The 27,915-nt window shown below is 37.9% G+C and overlaps 1 protein-coding gene across 5 annotated transcripts in view; it reads right to left on the bottom strand.

Annotated features, from left to right (window-relative positions):
• The window catches only part of CACNA2D3 (calcium voltage-gated channel auxiliary subunit alpha2delta 3), a 388,669-nt gene extending 363,757 nt beyond the window's left edge, over positions 1–24,912 (bottom strand). For 4 of the 5 annotated variants that reach the window (XM_036390972.2, XM_036390973.2, XM_036390974.2 and 1 more), the window contains exons 1-2: positions 23,548–24,896; positions 22,861–22,942 (exon numbers count right to left, since the gene is read on the bottom strand). In XM_036390972.2, coding sequence (XP_036246865.1) covers positions 22,861–22,942; positions 23,548–23,666 — 201 coding nt within the window. In that variant the 5' untranslated portion in view covers positions 23,667–24,896. Of the gene's footprint in view, positions 1–22,860; positions 22,943–23,547 lie in introns of all 5 variants that reach the window. The other variant, XR_004981053.2, reaches the window with a different exon arrangement.
• Between the last annotated feature and the right edge of the window lie 3,003 nt (positions 24,913–27,915).

Genomic DNA, 27,915 nt, shown 5'->3' with positions numbered 1-27,915 from the left:
ACAACCCCCCCTTGCTCTTTAAGCATTACTTTTTTCTCACATATTGAAAGACTATAAGCTCAGAGTCACTACTCCTTTATGCAATTATTCCAGTACAATTATAAACCCTGTAACTGAAAGGTTCACATGATCATGAGTTTCAGAACTCATGAATTTAAATTATGTGAAAGGCATTACACAGTTTGAGAGAAATTAAACTGCAAATAAAGAAAACACAAGACCTGTTAAATCCAAAGTTTTATTTTTAAACCAAAAATAATCATAACTCCAAATTTAAACTCCAAAACCAACCCCTAGATTTAAATAAAAAACTCAGAAAATCTTACGTTGAAAATATAGAAGTGTAAAATAATTAAAATCCTAAAACATAAAAAAATCAAAAACATAAAAACATAGTAAATCACTTCTTGTAATGCAAAGCCCATCTGTTTGAAGGGTTCCCTTTTTCAATTATCAGCCATATTAGGAAATCAATTATCTTATCAGAATTACCCAGCATGCTTTGAATCAATAGGCATGTCAGGTGCACATAACCCTAATTTATTCTTTCCTAAGAACATTTTGAAGGTTGATAATGACAATGTCAAATTCTACTGTACCCATAACTAAGCAACAATCATAAGAGTCAATATTCCTTCTCCTAACAGCCTGATGGAATTCAGTAAACATTTAATTTCCAGAATCCAAGCTACAATACTATGATAAACAAAGAAAATGGTGAGTGTGTGGGGGAAGATCCACTTGCTAACTAAACCCCAGTGTCTTGATGTGTGTGAGGATGAGAGAAGAAAAAAGTGGGGAAGGCAGTCCCTTCAAGCTCCCAAATTGTATGATATTACCATTTATTTTGTTTACTACATAACAGGTGATCTAAACTAATACTTGAGCTAGCACTGTCTCCTTTCTGTTGTGAATGAAAATTACTGAATCCAGGCACTGCATTTTCAAGACATAATGCTTGACATCAGGATACTTTTCATTTTTCATTCACTGGTTTTCAAGGTTAGCAGCTAATAACCCAGAATGAGTTAAATATCACACTTCAGATTAATGGTATTGAGTGCAAAGTATAACAATTGAATGCTGCAATCCCTCATAGGATGTATGGGTGAGCAAACACTATAAAAGAGCCCTGCCAGTGGTCCTTGGGACACACAGACACACACGGTACCAAGAAGCAACTTTTCCAACCTTGGGTTTGCCCTTTGCAATAAAAGATGGTCAGTACAGACTCTATTCGTGCACAGAACTTGCATTCACCTCTACACTTTGGAGCATTTATGCAGTAGTTTTCAGAGATGGCAATCCAGTGCTACCATCCTCAACAGCACAGCAAGGACCTACTGCACCATTCATATTTTTTATGACTAGCTGAGCATGCTGTTTCAGCAATTCAAACCAAATAACTTTTTGCTCAAGCAAATTCTGAGTTTGACAGAAAATTCAAAAACCTGACACTAAGAAGTCACATGATTCCTACTTTATTTCTTGAAGTCCATAAATGCTTCAAAAATGCTGCCACGCCAAAATAGCGTGACAAAGTCCCACATTCAGCCACCCATGAGCTTGCCTTCTCTATTTAGTTCATCTTATCTATTGAATGCATTAAGCCAGAACCACGTCAAAGCAGACATTTCAAGAACTCTGTATCATGACTTTCCCCAGTTCTCTCTGCAGAGTGAGAAGCCACACAAGCCCAAAGAAGCTGCCCGGTTAACATTCCATTTGGGAGGATCTTGCTCCATTTTGCAGCTGTGATGTATTTGAGCTATTTCTATCAAGCAGCTCATTCACTAGCATATACATTACTAGCAGATACTTGTTTTCCTTCTTGGTTCATTACTATTTTTCAGTGAGATTGCTGGTAGCAGCACACTGTGATCCTGCTGAGAACACCCACATGCTCACTGTTCTATACAGTTGCCTCTGTAAAACACGTAGACTTGCCTAAAATTCAGCTCAGGAAATAAATGTTAACAAGTTGTCATTCTTAATTCTTGCCTTCAAGGGGATCTTAGAACATGGACTTGACAGCTCTCTAGTTATGCTACACAGAGATCCCTTTATGTAATTTCACTTATTACTATTAGAACCTTTAAGCAAAAAGGACAAAATAAGCATAATTTCTCTTTCCTGGGATATTGAAAGCAAATCTCCTTATGCTCATACTTCTTCCAAATATGCAGAAATAACTCTGTAAAAAGAGGCCAATAAGAAGATTTGTGTATATATTTTTATCATTGCATAATAAGTATCACTCTACAAAGGCATTTTTAGTGAAGGAGCTGGTATGGAATAACTAGAGATTTTAGAAGTCACTTTCTGGCTGATTCCACACTTCACGTGGAAATATCTGGAGAATGACCCAGAACTCTTCACTACTTCTGCTCATGATGCCACCACGGGAACAGGATGAGCTCCCCAGCTGAGCCAGGTGAACTCAACGCTGTGATTTCCTAATGGCTGCAATCTACAAGTAAAACTAATGAACGTAATGAAAGTACACATATTCCCTGCTGTTCACTGCATAAGTAATGGAAGTAATTACTTTCAATTTCTGGTCACTGCTAGCACAACATAGAGTCCTTGAAGATTGCAGACTCATTCTTATGCTGCATCAGCCTCACAGAGGAACGTGGGCACATTATCATTTGAAGAGGCCTAACAATGGTCGGGGGATATATTCAACTGCTACTTGTATATCTAATAGGCACATTGTACAGCATCAATAGATGAAATTGTTCACATGCTTTTCTGTGAATACAAATATACTACTACCAAGAATGTCAAACAAATTAGAGCTGAAATAACACTCGAACAGGAAAATGAATAGGAAGGACGTGAACCACTCACAGAATAAAATGGACAAAGTAATAGAATTTGTAAATGTAAATCTGCATAGTGAGCATTATACTTAAAGCCTCTAAAATTACTGGCAGCTGGGAGCACTACAGCAGAAGTTTGTTCAGCTCCCCAGCAGTGGCAGAAAAGCACTACTACACTGCTGTTCATGAACTCCTCTGTAGACTAAGAACCAGCACCAATGGCATCTGCAGGGATAATGCAGAGCCCTCTTCATCTGAAGGGTGTCTTGGTTTGATGCAGGATTGGAGCAGAATTCTTTGAAGCTTTCAAAAGGGCCCAGAAATTCCTGAAAGGAAAGTGACTAATAAACACCACAGAAGTGATCAAAGACATTGTTGGCTTTGTGGTTGACATAGCATTATGTGAGAGCATATGACAACTCTAAGTGGTTTATAACAGAATTATCTGCAGTGGCAAATTAAGTGGCAATATGAAAGAAGTCTGCAGGGAAAGAGAGATTACATACTCAGAACCACACCAAGTGAAACGTGAGCACATGTACCACCCAAACCTCATCCTCCCTCTTCTTGTAATCCCCCTTTCTATTGAAAATGCCCTATAATAACAATTCTTGTTCCTACAGAAAAAAATTGAATAAGTAATCTATTGTCTCTCACCATCCTGCATTTATTACTAACAGCTATAAGTTGTGTAAATATGATGGCTAATACTGGGTTTATTTCAGACAAATTCTTTGCTTCTTATCTGAACCCAAACTGCTCTCTGTACCCAAGCCATAAACTTCCAAGGCTTAGCACTTGGTCATGAAGATACATCCTAGGATCTTTGTATTGAATTAATCTATGGAAAGAGGGTGAAGAATTCAGTCTACCATGCAGAGAGTTTTCAGTAAGAAAATATTTTTCTTTATATCTTTCGGTGTTGGAACAAGTATTGAAAGTCTGAATCTTCAGTTATAAAGCTCCTAAATACAACAGTGGACAGGACACAAAACTATCAGAAAATGTAATTCACAGGAAACTAAGGCTGTAAAATTTGGATAGCTTAGATTTGAGTAACAAAAATAAAGTGTAAAAGCATTAGGTCATGAGTAGAAGTTGGGTTTCCTCCTTTTGTATTCTACCTTCTGAAGCAAACAGTTTTGAGGATAAAGGCAACGGATGGCAAGAAAATCAATCCATAATTTTGTACGAATCAGAACACATGTATGCGTTCAAGAACCACTTAATCTGAAAAACCAGTGCTTTTCCAGATGAGACATTTGAGACACAATCACTGCACTTGACAGGGGCATGTCTAGCAGTAGCAGGTGCCTTGCAAAACCAGTCACTTTGTGAGAGATCTTCCCCAGGACCTGGTTAAACCAATGATCAAATAATTCATTTTAAAAATGGATTTGGCCTACAAAGTTCTAATAGCTAAGATGCATCAGGGTTTAGGGATCCAAGCATTTGGTTCAGCCTCAAGTATATGTTCTGTGAAATACTCTGACAAGCCAAAAGTTGTTGGTCCAGTAACAAAAAGGAAAAAAAATTCCAAGTCATATAGAAGCATGCTAAAATGAACCCTGGATTCTAATCTGGAAAATAAAAGGCCAGTGTATAAAAGTCAATCCTATTCAAAAGCCTGATCTGAATGGAAATTTTATCTTTCAAATGAGAAGCTTATCCCCTCCATGCCTTCATAATTTGCTCTCCAGATCATAAGATGATGTGCTACCATTGCAAACTTAGGTAATCAGTCTTTAGGATGCAAAATTATAGCTGACGTCTCCCTCTGAAGGGCAACAAATCTAACCGTGTAGAAATCTTTAAAATACATCAAAAAGGCCTCCCTGCTATACCTTCTTAGGGTCTTACTCATGCTGCCATCCTGTGACAAAAAACAGTAAACGCAAGAAAAAAGTTCCACAGAAAAATCCCAGACCATTATCAAAACATTTCTGAAATCCCTTCCCATTTTTTAAGCTTAGAAGAAAGTCCTGCATTAAACCTAAAACTTCAAAATACAATGCCTTAAAGGTGTGTGTAATTGCTTTACCATTTCCACAGTGAAAAACTGACACTTTTCCTGATCCCTATTACAGAAATTGTCACAAAGGGGAAGAAAAACTACTAAATAGTTTTTAGGTCAAGCTAATAAAATCTTATTATGGATCCCATAAGTCTTTTTTTGTCTGCTATAACAGTGTAACAGGTAACACTTCCTAGAAACACCTTGCCTCGTGGCAGAGCATCAGGAGATCAAAATGGTTCTCCTGACTTGATGAAATGAAGTACCCATAACACATGAAATGAGATGGAGTCCAAAAATTTCCACATTAGGCTCAGCATTCCTCAGGACAGAGGCATACCAAGAGTCAAAGCTTAACTGAATATCCTCAAGGGGTTTTAATTATTCTTAATGGTAATAAATCCCAGAAAGACAAGAGTTTCATGAGATTTGGTTGGTTTTTCTGTGTTGACCAAGTTTATTGTGTAAAACAGGAAATTTTTGGTTTTTAAGCATATGTCATAGATACAAAATGTTTAGGCAACTGCAGGAATGCTGAAGGGTTTATTTCTAAAAGTTGAGATAGAGCATCTAAAAATTCTGGCTTGCACATGGCACTGGTTAAAGAGATCCTTCTGAAGGGTGGAATCATTTGCCTGAAAATTTGTATCTGCTTAGCTGAAGGAGAAGGGCAAATTATCCTCAGCAGCCCAAACAGATTAATAAAATGGCAGCAAATGAAATATTGATCAGAGTGTAGAAAGCAATATTTTGCCTGGTTTCAGTTGTTCTAATTTGTCTGTTAATAAGTATCTATTTATTGTTATTCCACCCAGATGAGAAAGGCTCAGCAGAGAAACACATAAGAGAGTGGAATCTGAATACAGGAACTTTTCAGACAGCTCACCCACAGAGAAGCAAGGCTGAAGTAAGGGGGTAAGGGGAGGGGTTTGTCATTAATTTGACTCCAGGTAGGAAGGGTTAAAAACTTAATGAAGTGTCCAGGAAGGATCTGCTCATAGACAAAGGTGTGGTCTGGACTGAGAGCTGCACCCCGAAGATTCCTATTAGCCAGTACAACTAAGATTCCCCGTGTGACTTAATACCCTCTGGCACTTCTGCAGTTTATCTTTTAGTATCAACCAACTAACTAAAAGCCAATTGTTTTAAAGAGGAATACATTTACCTTTGGTGAGAGTGAAAAAAAAGAAGGCAGAACTATGCCTAGACAAAGGGATAAACACCTACTGTTGTCTTACTGTGCTGCCATTCCCAGTTCCAGAACAGAAAAGCTGAGGAAATAAGTACCCAAACAACAGTGATGTTCAGAAACACACTTGTCTACATGTCTGACACACAATAGGCAGCACACATCACACATCAAAAAATATGGGAAACATCATTAAAAAATCCCCCTTTGATTAAAATTTTAATTTTATTAAAGTTTTAGTCAAGAATTGCTTCCCATTAAGCTGTTGCTTTATATTCTGTTTCAAAAGCATTTGTGGCAAAGGCTCTTCAGAAGGCAGCTCAGCAGATTTGGGGCAAGACACAGACACCATGACACATCTGCCTCTACACCAGGCTCCCAGGCCAACCTACAAACTCCTTCATGTCCTGCTCTTTTCTTTTCCACTATTTTCCCTCGAGATGTCAGCTACACAGCCAACCTTAGAAATAAGATGATTCCACAAATCAAGTTTCCTCAACAATTTTCTGGTTTACTTTGAATTTGTTTAACTGCATCAAACAAAGTGAGAGCTTTTTATACCTATACCACACCCTCCCCCCAAAATATACCATTGATTGAGTTTTTAGTGCTCTTTGCTCCTGAGCACCTGACAGTGCAGCAGCTCTGGGCTATGCAGCTCCCTAGACAGTAGCCAAGCACTACTGAAATACCACTTCTACATGGGACTGCATGTACATGGTTTAAGTAGCAAATTGTTATTTTGTCCTTCTAAAACTTTGGGTAAAGCAAAAATAAACCTCAAACAAAAGACACACACACACCAAAAATAAGTAGGTAAAGCTAAGATCTCATTTACAGCATGCTCTGGGCAAATCAGATGTCCTTGGGGTTGTTGCTCCTTTTTAACTCTCATTCTTCCTATTGTTCATTGACAAGTATACAGCAACTTTATGGCAAAGAAGTTGCAAAGGATACTTTTATACAGAAAGGATTTGTTTCTTTCAAGGGTCAAGAAAGAATTCAGACAGTATCTTACCAAAAAAACCACCCAAACAACAATTAAATCCTGTTCTTAGAACATCAGACAAGAGACTTGGCTTGTTCAGGACAATTAACAATGGTATCCATCTTCACCTACTGCCCTCCTCCTTTACCTCTCTAATTCAGAATAAAAAACTGTTAATACTTCTGTAGCACAACAAAGTAAGTCTCTGTTCACATTTTCTCCACATTTCAGAAAACCAGAGTAAGGAAGGGTTTTTTAATGCCTGGACAAACACCAGCTGCAATACAACACCTTGCTGCAGCGCTTGGGTATTTTTATCTCTGCACAGGTAGAGCAATCCTTGAATGTATAATGAATACATGGCAGAGGGGGGAATCTGTACAGGTGGTTTTTTTCTTATCAGCCTTTTTCTTGTTCTCCTAGATAACCACATTACAAAAATTAAAAAGTTTACCCTTATCAAGGTAAACCTTATCAAGACTTGGAATCATATCACAATTCTACTATATGATTTTTAAGGACTATTTAGACACAGTAAACAAAGAATAGACAACACAGTATGTAGCTCATTAGTGATAAATTTCACCAACTCATACAATAAGGTGTATTCAAATGGTTCTATATCTTTTTTTACCAAACCTCATAATGCTTCATACAGCTACATAATAGTCAAATGTAATACAAGGTTTTCCAAGATTTTGGGGAGTTTTGTTTTTTAAGGATGGCATATGGTTATGTACATATATATATATAACATATCTTGTAAAATCTATCAACAGCAGTGAGAGAAAAGTTAAGATGGAACAGGTAAATAGTCTCAAAAATGGAATTTTGAATATGCAGTCAAAAAAAGAGGCATAAAACTACAAAAATGTTATTTGTTACCCCTTTATAGCAGAGTATTTAGCCTGCAGTTGTAAAATCCTTTCAACAGTGTCTCTCTCTCTTAAATGAAGGTGGCGGCCATTAAGAAACAGCCAAGTAAATCAGTTTCTTTCTGCAACAATAGCAAATCATGACCTTGAGCTGTTTCATGCACAATGAACTAGCAGAGAATAATTTACACTTTCCAGACAAAATCACATTCCACGACCAAGGAGAAGTTATAGACTAAATGCAGTCAAAACCAAGGGGCTGAATTTAAGAGGCTGAATGACACTGGCAGAGACAGAGAGGCCCATGTTATCAAGTCATAGGGCAAAAGGAAACAGCCTCAAGTTGCACTAGGGGAGGTTTGGATTGGATATTAGGAAAAATTTCATCACTAAAAGGGTGGTCAAGCACTGGCACAGGCTGCCCAGGGAAGTGGTGGAGTCACCAGCCCCAGAAGGATTTTATGTACATCAAGGTTAGCTTTGATATTTCTTCAGAGATAGGTATTGGAGTATTTCCAAGAGCTGAGAAGGTACTAACAGCTTTACTATATGTGTATACATACTAAAAAATTTAAGTTAATACACAAGAGTGAACCTGAAAACAGAATTAAATAAACTGTACTATGAAAAAGTGAATTATCAAATAATATCAGAAGTCTGAAGCAAGGACAGACAATTGTGGGGGGAAGGAAATTAAATGTATTAGAAAGGAGAATGGAAATAAATGCTTAAGGCAAAAGACATGTTGTATATCAAGCCACTCATTAAAAAGGGAAAAAAGCAATTCTTTATATGTGATACAAGGACAGAGAAGAGCTGGTTGTCACAGAAGGATTGCCAGCTCCTGTGGGAAGCAATGAACAGAATTAAAAAGTGCATATTTTGAAATCAGTAGGTGAGAGAATCTCATTTTATTGTTCCACTACAAGAAATGGGATTCTATTCCAGTCACTTTTCCTTTTAGGCAATTAAACAAGGAAACAAAAGCCGTCTTTCAATTCTAACCTCCTACCCACCGAGGAGAAAAAGTAGAAATCAGCAAAGTACATACCCATTTGCAGTGAAATAAATTACAGCTCGACTTATGTGAAGCCATCAAGAAGATTTATAATTACTCTTCATATTTAAACCATAACATTTTTCTAGTCTGAAGAACATTGCCCCCTCAAATGTTCTCCCCCTCTTTTCCAAGAGAATACAGTTTCATTACAGATAACAGTCTCATTACTGTGTATGACTCTTGTGAATAAAAAAGAAAACTACCTGATTGTAGATCCAATCCTTTTACAATTTATACAAAACTCAGCATTTCAAGAACTGGTTTAAATGCTTGCAAGGCAGCATACAGTCACAGTAGGTGAAGACCTGCTCATATATTCTAGATATATGTGGAATTTTTTTCTGGCTTAACTACCTGCATGTCACCAGCTATTCTTCCTTTCACTTTTCTTCTTTACATCACTTCTCATCAGCAGTGATGATTTTAGCCCTAGACCCTCAACAGAGAATCTGCTATTCTTTGACAAAAACTGAGGTACACAACACTTTAGGCAAGAACTTTTCATTAAAAGCTACCCAAAACCAAGCTCGCTTCAGGCACAAGGTGCTGCAGAGATGCCACAGACATCCACAAGAGAAGTGACTCCCATCTGCTCTGGCCTCAATCGACCCTGAACTGCTGAGCATTCAAATGCTGTGCTAATTAGTTTACTTCCAAACGAGACTGAAATAATAACATTAATCCTGCACGCATCTTGTTTTCATTCAAGCCTTTGGAAACAGATGCTATAAATGCCATATAGATGGTTCTTCTTTTTTGACAGCATTGTTATATATGCAAAGTTACAGATAATTCACCTGTTCAGTCAGCTAGATCAATCATTCATGTATACTTGCTTGTGATATTTGACCCCTTTTTATTAAAAAAAAACCACCACACTTACAAAACAAAGAGTACCACACCTATTAAAACCCACCCCACAGAAGCAAATTTTTACACAGAAGCTGCCATCAAAATTTATTTTTAACTGTAGACAGAAAGCAGGACTTGGCACATCTTTATACACATGGAAGAAGACATTTCAGAACTGAATTGCGTAAGGTTAATCACCAGGTCAGAGGCAGACTAGACCTGTAGGTGTTTTGAAGGCTCTGAAAGCAGGAATACTATTTAATTCAGCTTAATGACTGCACTAGACAATGAACATATCAACATTTCAGCCAAGATGGGAAAGAATCATCTCTGCCAACCACAGGTTAAACAGTGCCAAAAAATTTGCTGTGAGTGAAGCCCAAGCAATGCAAGCCACAGAACGCTCTGGATTTCTTGTCCTTTCAGCCACATCAGAAAAACCTAGGCTTTTACTAGACTCTGGAGAGGAAGGTACCCAACAGGCAGAGAGGATTTGTGGGAAGAATGGGAATTCTGTACTTTCCAAGACATTATTATTTAGGTTGTGCATTTTACTGAAGATTCTTGAGAAGAGCTGAGTTAGCAGCTGGTTTTGTCTGACAAATTATATTCAGAATAATTAGAGCTTTCAGTAATTCAACTCCTGTATATTTATAAACCAAGATAAATAAGCAGCATGCAATCAGATAAATATGGTCTAGATGAATAATACTATACACTAACATTTGAATTATTCCAACACATAAGTATGGTCCCAGTCCCTCGGATCATGCTATGTTCTGCCATCCTTTCTCAGACAAAATTCCCTAGACATCTTGCAATGCTGAGGAAGTTCTACTGAACAAATATATATCTACATTAATAACGTGCTTAAGGTGGACTGGAGAGGAGCAGTGCCAATTTATGAAGGTAGCTGAACTGCATTCCTGTTACACTGGGGTTGTACAGAATAAAGGACAACAGTAAAGCAAACTAGAATTTTTTAAAAGTGTTTAAGCATTCCAATTTTAAGCATCTGAGAAGCAAAATACAAACATCAGAATTACACCATTACTAACGCCAGTTTAATTTCTGATGCCTTTCCTGAATTGAAATGTACATTCCTTAGCATATAATTTCTTCTTATTTTCAGTTCTTGGCTAAAGTTTTAAATCATGTGATACTTGTGCAAAAAAGTCAGCTTGACCTTCTATGACTTATGTATTTTAATAGGTTATTTATTTAATATATTTGTCAAAAATTATCACCAGAATACAGATATTGCCTGCATTTCATACAAATGTATTTATTCTCCAACTGTCTTAAAATACAGAGAAGAAACCAACATTGTTCATTCTGATTCTTTGCCCTCAATGCGTTCCATTCCTCTTCATTTGCTACCTTTATGTGTCCCTGTTCTCACCTTTGGCTGGTTTTTGAGCCTGCAGCAGCCTCCTGATGCTGGATCCTTCCTGCAAAACTTGCCTCCCTCTCCATGACAGAATTTCCCTCTTCTGGATTTGGAGGAAATTCTCCTACCCCATTTCCTGCACATGCTCTCCAAGGCACAACAAAGTATATTGGCTGTTACTGGGGAAATAACCACCCTCTTTTTCCAATGACATTCACAATGTATAAAGTGTACCAATAGATCCTAATCTATTTATTCTTCCTTTTAAGGATTCACACATCATAATTTAATGAAAAGATTTTAAGAAAAACAGCTTTATTTGCAAAACCTTCCCCCATTCTTAGGTATAAAAGTATTACTGAGCTATTACTCATTTTATTTCTGCATCATTTTCTCAGGTGACCAGATTCTTACTGCAGTATTGTGATTACAGCCACTAAAGGAACTTCTGGAAAAACTACATTAATAGCAAAAATTTCCAAAGGTAAAAAGCAATGGCTATAAACCAGTGGGAGTAAAGAGAAGACAGAGTGAAAAAGAACACACGAAAATAAATTTCTATGGTAATTGAAATATAGACAGAAATAATTAGACACTCATAAAATAATAAATAAAATTGCTCAATTCCCAATTTAGCTGCATTTAACAATTGTGAATTTGACTCTAATGAGAGTGTTGTTGGTTGGATCTTACTTGGAAGAAAACCAGAATAGGTCAGAAAGGTCTGAAGGATCTAGACAGGAAAAAGTAGTGCAGAACTGTAGTTATGTGGAAAATGTATAATGAGAAAGAAATATCAGCATGGAAAAAAATATAAGGGGAAGAAGAGAAGGTTTGAAAATTATTTTCTGATATCAGCAGAGCATATCACCTTGTATTCAAAGCACAGGAGGAATCCATCCTCTGACAAAAAAGGTTCAATCTCACTTGCCAGTGCAATGCCATATGGAGATTTATTGCCAGCTACAGACACCAAATATCAACAACAGGAAAAGGCGAGTTTTTATCAATTTTGTAGTTATTCAGGACTGTTACAGGAAAACATTTATCTTCTCATTAGTGCAAGCAGTTATATTTAAATAGAGTGTTAAAATTAATGCCTTGTAGCTCTCAGAGCTGATCCATTCCATTCCACTTCCCTCTGTTTCCATATCCATATGCTAAGGGTGCTCTTCACCAGCCAATTCTCTCAAAATGCTAAACTCTCTATAATGAAACATTGCCTCTAATTCTAATATCAAAGTTTTAAAATTTGAGAGGGAAAAAAGTATTACCAAACCCATTTTATACAGAAAATTGCGAAAATATGCCTCCAGTTGCGGAGAGGGGAGTTACACTGGCACTTTCAATTTTCAATTTAAGGTTTCTGGCACTCTCCATGAAATCCTATCACCACTACATGCACCAGAATTGTGTGACATTACAGGTGAAATTAGCTTTGTGCTTAAGGACCACACTGAGTTTTGGCCACCAAGATTACAGGACTTAAGTAGACCATCAAGAAAAGGTTATCACAGCCCCAGGATAAAGGGCAGATAAATCTATACGTAGAAAATTAGTGTTGACCAACAGAAATTCTCCAGTTTTCTTTCATTCACACTCCTCTCCCTCTCAAAGGTTTCATGAGGGATGCTAGAAATTATCCCCACTTTTACTGTAAAGCAGCATTGCAGTTTGTAACAAGTGCATGTCTGAAATGTGAAGTGAGTACCCAGATTTTTTCTCTTTCATGCCATCTATAATAGCTTTCTTGTTGTACTTTGATGAAGAAACTGGAGAAAACATTATAAAAGGCACAATGTGCATAGGGGGTAATAAATCTGCTGGATGCAGATAGTCAATGGCTGCAAGTCATAATCTAAAGCTTTGCTCTTAGCCTCCTACCAGTTTTCATTATCAGAGAAAATTGCTATTAATGTAATACGATAGCATCATGGCCAAACAGCTCAGTACTCATACATTTCATACAGCTGTCAGAAGATGATAGACATTTAGCTTCAAGGTAAAGCCAAAGTTTGAATGTTCCTGCTTTTTATCTCTGAAGCTTTGTTACTTTAGAAGATAATTATCTAATTTTGTGACCAATGATGTGTTCCCAACACATCAAATTTTAATACCCGTAGTATGTAGATTTCTTTTTGTGTTTCTTTTGAAAGTTAGCAATTTTAGATAGCTTGACACAAAATCTTCAAAGTATATTGAATAGTCAAGTATTAAAATGGGACCTGGAGGAACAATAGGAGCACTGCATGCTGGGGCCCTGACCAGAGTTTTCATAATGCATTCCAATCAGCATTTTCACTGTGCTGTTACTTAACAGGCTACAGATATTATGACTGCCTAATTTTGAATCCCGCTTTTTGAAAACAAGTAGAATCCTTGTTTGTGTATAAAAACACAAAGAAATCCCTTGACAGCTACTGTAGAATAAAGTAAAAATAGACAATAAGACATAAAACCTTCTGCCAGCTGACAGACTCTTTCTGTTCAACACTAAGTTCACTTAAGATACTGGGGGGGATAAAGATAGTAAAAGAAATGGCTAATAAAGCAAGTGGGAGCTAAATGGCTTGTCTTAGTCCTAGATTAAAAAATAAATTCCTGTGTTACCACGACAAATTAAAAAGTCTTCTCCTATTCATGCAATCAGCTAAATGGAAATTACTCTTGAGACTTCATAATTATGAGAACAGTTACATATTCCTATTGTGAGTGGTAAAAACCCATCTGAATATCAAACAGCAGAGAGCTCAGTTTAAGAGTCCATAAAGCTACTGAGAACTATTCTAAAATAATAGGTCAGAAAAAGTGTTGGGACCTGATGAAGCAACTGAAGAATTCCATAATGCTGTCTGTGACTGGGACCTCAGGGGTGCTGCCATGACAAAGTGCTGTGCCTTTCCATGCATTCCAGGAGATTATGAAGATGATGAACCAACAATATTTAGGGAGGTAGAAGTGACACTCAGCAGCCAAATGGAAATGGGAAGTTCCAGCTCAAGTAACTGCTTGTCCAGACTAGAGACAAGCACTGGAACCAAAGAGGTTGTGGTACTGCTGCCCTTGAAGGTTTTGAAGATCAAATTCAAAGATCCAAGAAATCTGCACTGATTTTAGCTTTGACCCAACTTTGAACAGGAATCAGAGTTCAAAGACCTTCTAAATCCTGTTCCAGAATTTATTACTCCATATGAAATAATGAAAAACAGAGCTCCACAGTGGAAGACAGGAAGGCTTTGTATAGAGGGGGTGGTGAGTGTTGTTTTCCAGAACCAGTTTTGTGGAGTCATTAGTGTCAAACACAAAAGTGTCGATTCTTAGAGTATAATTAGAACTTTTTAATTCAGTACCACTATGTTCAGAAGAACGTTAAGCATTAGAAATCTTCTCAAGTTGCACATTGTAGAGGAATGTTATCGACAGGACATATAATCCATCATCAACTGCACAAAATTCAGGGAAGCCTGTCAAATCCACATTTTGAAAGCACCAAGGAAAAACATCTTATGAGACTACTAGAGGCTCTTCCACCCTTTCCTAAAAACTAAGAGGATGCTTCAAGGAAATTACTGTCCGTCATACATATGAGAACCTTTACTAATCAACAATCCACAGGATCCATGCATTAATCCCTGATATTCTGAATTAATTTTACACACATATTTCTCACTCTATACCCCCAATCTTATGATGTGGATTAGGCCACCTTATAGTTTTGTTTGTTAACAGACCTGAGAACAATTTTTTCCTTCATCATTTACTTCCTTAACTTTGGTGCTCTAAGATCTCAATCCAGATGGATAAATAGAAAAATTATCACTAAGTGCCTCCTGTAGTATAAAATTATTTATGCAAAACATTTGGCATCAGGCTCAGAAAAAACATTTCTCTCTAGAAAATATGCCCCTTTAAAAACTGAAAGATTAAAATGAAAGATAAATAAGGAGGTTCAGAGAGAGACAGGGAGAGAAACAAAGACAACAAGAAAGCGTGTCAAGTTAAGAAAAGTAAAAGCAAAACACACAAGTAGGAGCAGATGCTTTGACAAAGAAAACACCTTCTAAGATTTTATAATTTTTTTAATCACCTCAGTGAAATGCATTGATTTAACTCTTTCCAGTTCTTTCAGGAATCTTGACAGACAGAAAACATGGTTAGAAGAAATCCCTTCTCAAACTCTTCTGATGAAGAATCACTACAAGAACTTAGATGCTTTGAAGACTCCATCCAACCAACCTATCAGGCTCCACCTAAAGAAGCAAAACTTCAGTGCAGACACTTCTTCAGGAAAATTCTCCTCAAGAATAACAACAGTGAAGAACAAACTTTAACAAGTATCAATTGTTGATAACAAAGCTCTAGAACCTATGGCTGGTGCATAAGGAATCAACCAGGAGTTTACATCTGATCTTTCCTTCTTTCTCACTGGGACATTCCAGAGTCTTACAAGTCCCACTGAAGCTCCCTTGTGGACTTCATAGTTACATTTAACACAAGAACACACAGGAACATCTTGAAAAGCTCACCCTGTTGATATCTTATCATGTGGTTGTCATGTGAAGCCCAACAAGAGATTATTTGAGCAGTACACATCTTTTTGGGAAAAGTTTATTCTATTATAGCTGACATATTTATTCCTCTATAGTAAAATGATATTTTAATAAGATCATTTGTTTGTGTGCTTAAAAGGGGAGGGGAAAACCAGCAAGTCTTCATCCAGCCTGGCTACCTCGTACAGCACTGACAATTGTGTTCATAACCTGTTCCTGCTCTGAAGAGTGAAGGACACCCCAGCTATGCCTTAAGAAGATATAGACACAAAGATTAATAGCCCATAGATACAGACATCAAAGAAGAAATACAATTACTGTAATTGATGATAGTCCAAAATAAAGGATTTAGCTGATCTTCATAATATCAGGCAGTTCAACAAAGTCTACATAATGGCCAGGAACCTGGTCTGAGCAGCCAACCTGCAAGAGTTTCACACTTTTCTAGGGTTTTCTCTCAGTAAAAAAAAACAATTAAACAAATAAATTGATAGTAGCAAAAAATTAATTCTTGTGTTTAAAGACCAGTACATCTTTTGTACATCTGTCATGGATATGGAGAAATTTATATTGCCCTTTTTTTTGGTATGCTGGATGCAGAATCTGTTCACTCCCATGTGAAGGAGTGTCTTGAGCAATCACAATGCCCTCATGTCTTTAAAACCAGTGTACTGGTTATCATCTATTACATGGGTAACTTCACCTGGAAGGTCCTGGGAGACCTGAGGGCAGGATATTTTCAGTAATTATTTGTCTCTGAAATTAATCACTTCTGGAAAGGCTACCAAGACCCTTATCTGCTTCTTTCAACTATGATTTTAAAGGAAGTGGTTTTCCCAAGACTTCCTTTTTAAATACAATACTTGCAAGTATTTGATCACCCACTCTAAGAAAGTACTACAGCTTTACACAAATTAACTTCGTGGATGCTAAACAGGATCATGAAAACATCCATGTAATTTTTGCAAAAACATTATATGTAAAAAAAGCAAAATGGAACTCCACAAGAACTACAAGTTAATTTAACTATTTCATTAAACCTGTCAGTGAAGCTTCTACAGGAACTGAAATACTATCTACCTTATCAATATATAATTTGTGTTGCAAAATGTGTTAAGACTTATTATCAGCAACAAAAAACTGTGCCCTACAGAACAGTAATGACATTTGAAAGTGTGGAGTATTGATTAGTAGTTACTTAAGAGTGAATCACCACTACAATACAGCATCTACTCATGCTCTACATACCTTCACTAGCAAGATAATTTGCATGGAGAGCAGCTCCTTTAACCTTGAAACGTAAGCATTTTCCAATACAGGATGTGAAAACAAACAACCATAAATGCATTAAGCAAGAGAATTATCATTCTCTTCCTTTCAAGATCTAATGTTTTCCAGTTGGATTGTCTGCTCGATAATTTCCATATTAAAAGACATTAAAGAAAGTGTAATGCATTTATCATGAACTTAGTAAAGCCATCTCATATTCCTCATACATACTAACAATACAACTTTTGTACTTTCAATAACACAAGTGGATCACATTCAAACCCAGAAAGACACAGAACAGACTGCAAAATAGAGAGTGCTGAAGGAAGCAAAGCATGAATTCAGCATGGCTTCCCTTTTAGACCAAGTGAAATCTAAAACATGGTTTGATATTCAAGCTGATTTGACTAACATTTTAAAACCATCACCGACACCAAAAAATTATTACTCCTGCCATAACATTCAAAGTATATTGAATAGTCAAGTATTTGACTATTCAAACAGGAGAGGAGAGTACAAACCACAGATCATTCAAGGTGCAGTCTCTGACTTCATAGAAGAAAAAGAAAATTTTCCAATAACCTCCAGAAAAGGCAGAACTTTATTACAAAAAAAGTTCAAGGGGTTTTTTTCTTATGGAGGAAAAGAAGAAAGTCTTCAAAGTTTGATAAGACTCTTTCCTCTACAGATCAATATAGTACCTGAAGATTAACATAGAACCCACCAGGTTTTCCCACCAAATACATTGGTAGCATAACAATGTTTTTGATTTTTTTTAATTTTGACCAAAGTTAAAAGATCTATCTAGAAGAATGTACATCTTTACGTCTGCAGAGAACATAAAATACTTCAAAGCACACTGAAATGTTCTGTACCTAAGCATGGAGAATAATCTCATTGTTCATGTAGCCCAAAGATCTGCAGGAATTAAAGGGGATGGAGATTCAAGTTCTGCAACTTCCAAAACATCATTTGCATTAATCAACAGAATTACACTGGTGTAAGATTCTCAGGTGTATATTTCTTTTATTTTCTAAGGTTTGATTTTAAGTCAGTGCTGAGAGACACATTTTATATAAACCAGACTTCAGGAGTCCAAATTATAATGAATTAACTCTGAATACAGTTTTTGGTAAGGTCTACAACATTTACTTGGCTGGTGGGGTTTTGAATTTGGGCTTTGGGATAGGTGTCAGGTTTGGTGGGTGGGTTGTTGCTGTTGGTTTGGTTTTTGGGCTTTGGGGATAGTGATATTTCCTTTGATGGGGTTTTTGTACTTTTTGATTCACAGCCATATGTCTAGAGAGATTTTATTGATAATTTTCCCTATTTTTTGATTTTTTTTTCCTGTTTTCGAACTGCTCAACTGGCAAAAGTTTAAATTGACATCCAAAAAGTCAGTCCATGACTATCCTTCAACCTGCAGGTCTCAGTCCTACTTGACCCTTCCTTCCAAGCAGTAGATGCAGTGTCTTGAGAAAAGAAACAGCCTACAAAAACCAAAACCAACATAAGGCTGAATAAAAGAAAGGCAATTAATGTCAAGATGATTGTACTAAACTTGCCTAAGAATTTAAGTCCCTATTATACAATTTAAACTAAAGATAGATGTACTGTATGAATCAGATCCACCAGCTGAATGCTAATTGATCTAAATCACCCCGTTGTATTAATTTTGCACTGACATTTCCACAGTTGCAAGAAACTCCTAAGATACAGCACCCCATCCTTGTCAGGGAGATAAAATGCAATTCTGCATCTTTAAAAACAGGAATGCTCTCCTGACTGAAAAACCTGCTCTGAGAAAACAATGATTTGAGAGCTCCCAGCACAATGAAGGATTTGCTGAAAGGAGCAGGCAGATGCAGACTCCAGCCTGCTTCAGAGCAAGGCAGGCAGGGCTTACATAACACTGAGGGCTCCAGCAGACAACTTACATAAGGAACATCTCAGGGAGCCTGAAACAAGCTTCTGGTCAGGAAAAAACCCTTGTGGAAGGACCAAGAAATTAAGGGTATTTTCACCCTTCCTACACTTGCAGTAAATAATATTGACAATTCAGGAAGAAATGAAGAATTATCAAAGCTCAGAATATTTTTTTTTTAAAGAGTCTCATCAAAAGGAACCTGAGAAAGCACAGACCATGCTGCACTTTCACACAAACAGACACTGCACTGATTTAAGAGCTTTACTGTATTACAACAGCATTCCCCAAAGCCTGTTTTCCAAAACTCTAATTGCAGCAGCTGAAGTGAATATGTTCCTGGCACCTAAGCCTTGCTTTGCATCCCATATATTTGAAGCCTGGCTTTGCCAGTGGGCTATGTTCTCACATTCAGTACAGGACCCACAAAACTCAGAGTGTTTACAAAAGAAAAAAAATTGAAAATGTCAGGATTCAAATAAGGCAGATATCTTTTGACAGTCTAAGGAAAAGAAACAACACCTAAGAGAGAATTAAAATTAATTATTGGGCCTCAGTAGTATTTGCTAAGTATGAACATCTCTAGAGCATCAAGGAGTATCTCCAAATCTATATGACAACTGTAAAGCCTCCAGAAACCAGACAAACTAGGAATAATACAGTCCTGTTTGCTACTGGATGTTTTATTTTACACTCAATGGTGTTCCATCTCTTTGAAAGCAAGGCGTAGAACATTTTTTGAATGTTAATTTTGTTTAAACCCTCATCATAATTTCTGAAATTACTTACTGAACTATTATTTTCCAAGCAATTTGAAGCATCTTTATTTCATCTAAAGTCAGTTTTGGGAAAAGTCATGTATCCCAGATACTTCTAGGAGGCAGAAAAAAATACTTGGATAAGATTATCACAATGACATAAAATAATGAAACATTCAATTAAGATATGGGAAGCAGTGGATTTAAAAATATACTTTCAAAAAGCAACCAAAATATTCTTATACATTTTTTACCAGCTCAAGAGAACACAAGTGCTGGTCACGTATTTGATTTTCACAGTACAGCAAGACCTTAAGAATTGCAATAACTCCATCAATATTCGCAACTGTAAACTGGCAAAAAATTTCTTTACTGAGTATCTCACACAAATTAATTTGCTCAATGAAATTTTAGTGTGGGTCAAATGACTCAATGTGCAAAACATTTGGGCAGCAGAGACTGTCAATCACGACTGTGAGTGCATCCCTTTGAAAGCAGCACTCAGTGTGTGTGCTGACAGAATGAATCAAGTAACCTTTACATTAATTTTTCATTTAGCAAGCCTGTATTAAGCTAAATGGCACTCCAAAGCAGTTGACAGTTGAGGAATCTATACTGTCCAGATCCATAATCATACACACATTTTTATATCTTCACTTGTTTAAGGATGCTTAATTCATAATCAGGAAATGTGGGCTCCTCTGGTAATATCAGAAGTCTCACTGCTTCTAAAAGTGGAATCTTGACTTTAAAATGACATGGATTCTGATCACCCAGAGCTCACAGTAAATACCAAACATATTCTTGATGCCTGGCTAGTGGGGAGGGAGGGGGTGGGAAAAAAAGGCATTTGTATTTAGAGCCCTCCTGTGCTATCACCTCCTTAACTGTTGTGACAACCTCTGTCACTGACTTTGCATGTTGAAAATACTTGCAGACCTTGAAGTTTGGTATGTTTCTATTCACACAAGCTTATAGAAAAAATATACTTTATAACCATACAAAAAAGTACATGCTAAAGTCATCTGTCATCCAGGCTCATTTGCCACAATCAACACCAGGATACAGCAAGCTTAAATAGACAGAGACATTTTAGAATTCTAAATAAAAGAAAAAGCAACAGACATCTTTTAAAAACTACTGTAACCAGAAGGAAGAAAAAAATAATACATGTGACAGAGGAATAAATGCTCTAAATACCTGCCAAACCTGCATTTTTTTTCTTTTCTCTTTCATTAAATAAGGAAATATAATACAAGCAAGAAAGAAAAACAAAATAGCTTTGAAAGAACACAAACTGTCCACCTTCAAAAACAGGAGCACAGACTGGTTAGTGAAAGAGAAAGGATGCTGATGAAAAGGTAAAATGAATAGCTTCCAATTACCTACAATTATAACAACCAATAGGAACCAATCTTGCTACTTGAGAGGGAAAAAATACATCACAGAAGGGATGACAGCAGCATCTACTATGAGGAAGAGAAGGAGGATTAAGGATTCCATACCGACTCTTTGTGGGTTTTAGCATGATTGCCACACAGGGTACATTCATATTCTCCTAGCAAACGTTGGGCTCAGGACTGGGCACGTTTCATTTCCAAAGCCATTTTTGCGCAGAAATGGCTGCACATGGAAGAGCTCCAAAGTTAAATAAAGATACTTGTTTGTTATGGCCCAATAAAAAAAAAAAAAACACTTTTTAATAACACTTGATTAAAAACTAATAAAAAATGGAAGTTGCGTCTTCTTTATGAATTTAAGGTGTTTGTAAATAACAGTGACAACGTAAGACTACACAGACTTTAAAGAATGTGAGCTGGAAGTATAATAAATATTGAGTGGCCAGATTTTCACAATAAAATTAAAGTTTGCCCAGCATATTGAAGTGAAGCCATTTAAAGGCCTTGAAAGGCAGTAAGAGACGGCAAATATTTTGGTTCTTCATAGCTCAGTATTTTCGCTTAGTAAAATTCATGTCCTACAGTCCTGGGTATACAGATCTGAAAAGACAACCTCCTAAAGAACTCATATGTCTTTAGTAATTACTAAAGCCACTTACTTTCATTTTAAAGGATAGCACAAGCTTTTTATTTCAGCTGCTGCACGTACAGTTACATAATTTCACACATATATAAGCCTTTCGAAATAAATGCTAAAAGCTCAAGGAATAATTTCCTTCGCAATCAGACAAAAAATAAAATTAGTGTTACTCAGAACTAAAAATCATGTCTACAAAAATTCAGCAGAAATTTAATATATGGGTTGAATGAGTGGTTTTTGATCAGTGAATGTCTCAATGTTTTCCCATTTACATATTGCATTTTGAGAATCAGATGTTAAATGCCCAAAAATAGCAGTCTCAGTCTAACATATTCCTCTTAGTCTCTCATTTTTTTTTGCAACTGTTGTAAAAATAAACTGTCCACGATACAGAAGTTTACTATAGGTTGCATATTTAAATTAAACAGAGTCCTTGATTTATACCTAATACTCAAATCTGCTTTTTCATTACCCTCTGTCCCAATTATGTAGACTTACACCAATTTCTCAAGTTTTTGCTATACTTCACCACCTTATTACCCAGCTGTGCAGCTGAGCAAGAAGATAACCACATTCATTCCTCTTATCTGTAATGATGTAATACATCTCAGCACTGGGTTAAGATGATTGGGGGAATAATGGCATTGTAAAAACTGCAGAGATGACAAACAACAGTGCAGCCGCCTTCTCCTGATACAGTGCATTGTGTACATAGAGCCCAGGGTGAAAATCATACAATATGCACTAATTCTGCTCCTTGAATGAAGTTAGCATCTTTCATAAGAAACAGCTGTTTCTGCTCAGAAACATCATCATCATCACAATGCAGCAACCAGACTAAACACCCGCAACCTGGGCTGAAGCCTAGGCTACAAGAAATAAGTGTTGGAGTTTACTTTCCAATGGAAAAAAAAAAAGTCATTCCAACAGAAAAATATCAGGTTAAGCAAGGACTCTACAGATAGTGCAGTGCGATGCAAAGAGTCATCAGGGACTAGTATGCAATACAAAAATAGATCTTGGACAAAAGCATGCACAGCACTCCTTTCCTGTTCATTTAAAAAATTAAATCTGCCTCCATTTTCTCTCTTAAAACCTTCCTTATTACAACCAAAGAAATCCTTACCTTCTGTAGGAGCTGGGAACCTGAGTATTTGGCTGCAATAGATTTGATCTCTCCACCAAATGCTGAGGCCCAGAGCTTTACACTGTGAAGAAAAAAATGAGACAGGAAGAAATGTAATACACATGTCAGAGCTAGCAACAGAGACTGTAACAGCTTCAGCTGCACTCAGAAGGATACGAGCAATTTTGCATTAGAGAGCTCACTAAGGAACCTGAGCACAGCAAAAGATCAGAGAAGCTGTACAAGTATAAGCACAAACCAGACCCTGTGCTAAGGGTAAGGCCTCTGATATGAAACTACCAACCCGAACCATTAAAATTTAAGGAATTAACTTGTACAAAAACGTGCTTTGGCACAACATGACATATATCCATTGAAAGGAAAAGAGCAGATAAAATGGCAAAACAGTTCTGAACGATAAATTCCCACATGAGCAAGTGTTAACTGCATCAGTTTCAGTAAATACAAGCACTTAAAACTCAGTGGCCACATACTCCACCAACACATGCTCCTACAATAAAATCATAGTGCCAAGCGCCTGGAGACAACCACTTTAAACACAGCTGACAGAGGAGCAAAGGTGCCCTGAACCAGCCAAATATCTGCAATACAAAAACAGGAGAACTTGAGCAGCCAAGTTCTCATCCTTGAGCATGGTCCTGAGAGGAATAGCACGAAAGCACTTACACTGACAAGGGGATCTGCTGCTCCGATCCAACCACATCCACTAAGGCTGTGTTAAAAGCTGTCCAGAAGATAAAGAAAAAGCCCCCAAAAGCCCGAAGAAGATTCAGGTTCTCTGGCATTGTGCCTCTCTGTGCCTGGAAAGGTTTGGGGAAATTCAAGTGAAGCTGAGTTAAGCAGCAGTGGGGATTTGTTTCTAAAAGCTTCTTTTCTCCCACTTTAACCCCCTTCCACTAGAAGGGGACACTGGAACGCTGGAAAAGAAAAATTCACAGCTCCATCCTCATTCCTCCAAAGAATGACCCTCTCTGTGTAATGGAAGGAGCGGACCAGAATCGAAGCTCTAATGACTTGAAAACTATTGTGTCCCTGGTAACAGCAAAGCGTTTTCCAGCACTACTGCAGCCACTTGCATGTAGTTCTTTACAACTCCGCAGTCAGCAGTGTGCTGAAGTTACTTCAGTGACCTACTGCTGCTCCAAAGTGCCCTTAGCAGCAAGAAAGCAGACTATTGATTCCAGCTGGGGAGGCTGTCTTCTTGCAATTACTGCTCACTTTGCAAATGGAAAGCTGCCTAGAGTTCTCCTTTCCCTCGCCGATAACCTCCAGCCTTCATCCCAGATCAAGGCAGCCCGAGCACTGGTTCAGAGGAGCAGGAGCAGCAGCCTTTTAACGGGATAGCGCCGACACAGAAAGGCAGGCACAGGAGGAGCTGGACCAGAGGGAGGGTACGGCAAAAGCAGAGAAAGTCTGGAGGAGCTGAAAGTGTAGTTGAGCCCTTCCAGGAAGGCGAGAAGAGAGCGCTGCACATTGCCGGGGGCTGAGCTTGGGAGGGCTCGGCAGGGCTGGCAGGGGCGGGGGCGTGGGGCCGTGCACACCCACCGGAGAGCGATTCAGGCAGGGCACGGCTGCATGACGAGCACCTGTCTGTCAGTCTGTCTGTCACACAGCCCGGAGAGGCGAAGGCTGCTCGGAGCTCAGCGCCGTGCGGTGCCCGGAGCATCCCGGCCGCGGCGCCGCACCGGGCGGAGGGAGCGGAGCGGCGGCGCCTGCCCGGGGAGCATCGCCCGGCAGCGGCTTCCCGGGGCCAGCCCCGGCTCTCGGTCAGCCTCCCACATGGAATCGAGTCGGAGGGAGCACGTCCTTGTGCATAAAGGCGCGTTTGCTGCTTCCTCCCACGCCGGAGCACTGCAGCAAGTCACTCTCCGAGAGCTCGGGACCGGCAAAGGCTTATGAATGAAAAGAAATGCAGCATAAGTAAATCAATGCGGGCTGACTCCAGCCTATGAATAAATTATTAATTTGTGCTCATAGAAGAATCCTCTTGATATAGCAAATATAGGATTACAAGCTCTTCCACTGAGAGAGCAGCGTACGGAGCAGGAGGGATTGGTCCAGGTATTTTTGTTGTTGTTGCGTTTTAAAATGTACCCTCCCTCTTTTTGCTTTTATTCTTCTCCCTCTGCTTTTTTCTCACCTTCTTCTCCACTAAATGTGCAGACTTAAAATAGCAACTGAACTTTAATGTAAACAAGTATGGCAAGACCATGATCTGAGCACGGGCTGAGTCATCCTTGCATCCTACAATATAGCTCCAGTGTCCGCTCCAGGATTCTAGTTTCTTCCCTCTGTAGTTAGAATTAACACCTCAAAATATTCACTCTGCCTTTGTACACTGTCCTTATCTTAACATTTTCTGTCTTGAAGCTCGAGATGTAGTACCTGTATTTCTTTCCACATTAACATCTCTAAGAGCACTGAACAGTTAGCTTTAAATATCAAAACCTCTATTCAAGATCTAGCTGACAAAAGCTTCCTGCTTTCTCAGAAGAAATGAGAAGTTTAAAGATAGAAAGACTAACAGGGGAACTGTGCAGAACAGAGTAGCACAGCACCCTGCAAGTTTCACCACCCACCAGCCATCCCCACCACAAAGAGTAAATAGAGCACATGTCCCTCTGTACTAATACCTTTGTATGAAGGCAATAAAGAAAAACTTGCTTAAAAGGAATATTTATTTTGTGTATTACTGAACCATTTGAAAAGTCCTGTTATCTGTGCTGTTACTGTGGATTTCCTAAGCAGTGTTTGTAACATGCTGCCATGTCACCAGGTGTTCAGCTTACCTACAGGCAGAAATGTAAAAATGCACATGGCTGACTAACAGTATATAATCAATTATGTGCTCCTTTGAACATATTACATAAACAATAATATCTTTCCAAAGCCAGGAATGAAACAGAAATGAGTGAATGTCTCAATACTTGTGCTGTTTACTTCTTTTTACATGCTGAACACTGTCAGGCAGTAAATACATAAGCTCATTTTGTGAGATTCAAACAGTTCTTATGTTAACAAAGATCCTTATCTGCTTCAAGCTAACACAGTGCCCTTATGGCAAACAACAGTTACCTTCATTTCTGAAAACATTACTGGAAGCTTTTTGAAAACATTCAAAATGCCTGTATACAAGAGGCCAGCACAATTTAACCCATCACTAATTATTGGCAAGAAAAGATGATAAAGTAATTGATCAAACCTTGACTTTGTTTACATTTATCATACATTCAATACTACATCAAACCTACAGTTTATGCATCTGCTGAGTGCAAAACTGGACACCCACATTTGTTTAACACAAAAATTGTATTTGTAATATTGCTCATCTAAGAAACTAAATTCACCAAATTCAAATAATTTTTTGCTTGAAAGAACAATCCTTGTTTGTGTTAACAAACACTTGTGTACACTATAGTCAGAGTGCTTTCAGCACCTTTCATTAGTGCACACTGGGTTTGTCCATGCAGGAAATCAGCTCCTCCTGACCATTCAGTGAATGGAGAGCAAACCTGAACCAGAACACCCACAAAGCACCGCGGGTGACTCCACAACCTGTCTGCAGCTGTGTCCTGGCCTGACCACTGCTGACTATTCCTGGTATGCAGATCACTGCAGTTGTGACACCGGATTCCAAATTCACGTCAGCATTTCTCCCATGTTGCTCCCATCAGGATGCAGAAACTTTCCCTGAGTGGGTTTGCATAATGAAAGACCAAGGAAAACACAGGAAAAAGAAGTGGTAAGTTCTGCTGGAGAGCTTCAGTCCTTTTTAGTGGGGATAGAGCAATGTGTTCCATTATTTGCTCCAGCCTTCTGATGTCCTGGAGCAAAGGCTGCAGAAAGCCAAGTTTCAAAAGATAGAAATTAATTTCTCTTTTGGAAGTAATGTGGCATTTCTATCATGTCCTTATGCTGTTATAAACAACTGCTGAATCTGGAATAATTTCTGGTCCCACTAGAAAAGTGTATGCACAGATAACTGACCAGAGAAGGAAAGAATTTATGCACATAGCAAATATACATTCAGAAACCAAAATGCATCTCAGCAGAAAGTGCAGCTAAGTTCCTTACATGCCACTGGTCTCTGAAGCAGGGTTCCCCATCCAAGTGTATTAAGTTTCATCTCCCTGCTCCTGGCCTCTCATTTTTAAGGGATAAAAAATGGCAAGTAATTTTCTGCTGTGTCCTTGATGATCAAGCACAATGGTTCATTTTGGTATCTCACAGAAAATGAAAGAAGCTGTTTTCCCTATGAAAGCAGAAATAAAACTTGGATATGTGACTCAAATGTTCTAATGGAAAGTCACAGACAGGGGCAGAGAAACTTGATGAATCCCCAAAGGTTTTTCAGAGGACCACATCCAAGAAAATAACCAAGGGATTGAAGGAAAAACAAAAAACAATCAAACCAACCCACAAATAAACAATCAAAACATCCAGGTCAAGGGATACTGTGAAATATGACACCAAGGCTGAAGCAGAGGCTACAGACTAGGGCAAAGCCCATATATAAATACACATAATAACTACCTGATGAATTAATCCCATTGCTCTCTTCTTCCACCTCAAGGTATATTTACACTTAGGAAAGGGTGCAGAAACAGGGTCACAACTGCATCATCAGCACAGACTTTGAGGTCTCTGATTTGACACATATCAAACCCTACTAAAAGTCAATTGAGAGCCATACAGAGAACATATGGTGCAGGGGAGAAGGGTAGGAGGAAATTATATAATTAACACAAATGTTTACTGTATTTTTTTTCCAATGCTTATCTACAATGAGTTCTAAAACGAAGTACTAAAAGCCTTGCTGAAGATGTAAGCCACCTTCAATGGAAATTAATATTTAAAAAAGAATACAAGAAAGGAAATATATCCATTTATCTTTATTCCACATATATTAGAAGATTCAGATACTGCAAAAAGAGAAAAGCTGTTACTACTCTGCGTGACATTGTAATAATACTTGCTTTGTACTATTCCTCCACACTTCTAAATACTAAGATTATAATCCTCAGATGTGTTCTC

Source organism: Molothrus ater, chromosome 11 (assembly GCF_012460135.2).
Source record: "Molothrus ater isolate BHLD 08-10-18 breed brown headed cowbird chromosome 11, BPBGC_Mater_1.1, whole genome shotgun sequence".
Lineage (NCBI taxonomy): Eukaryota > Metazoa > Chordata > Aves > Passeriformes > Icteridae > Molothrus > Molothrus ater.
The sequence above is the reverse complement of the archived record's forward strand: the minus strand, read 5'-3'. Positions and strand labels throughout refer to the sequence as shown.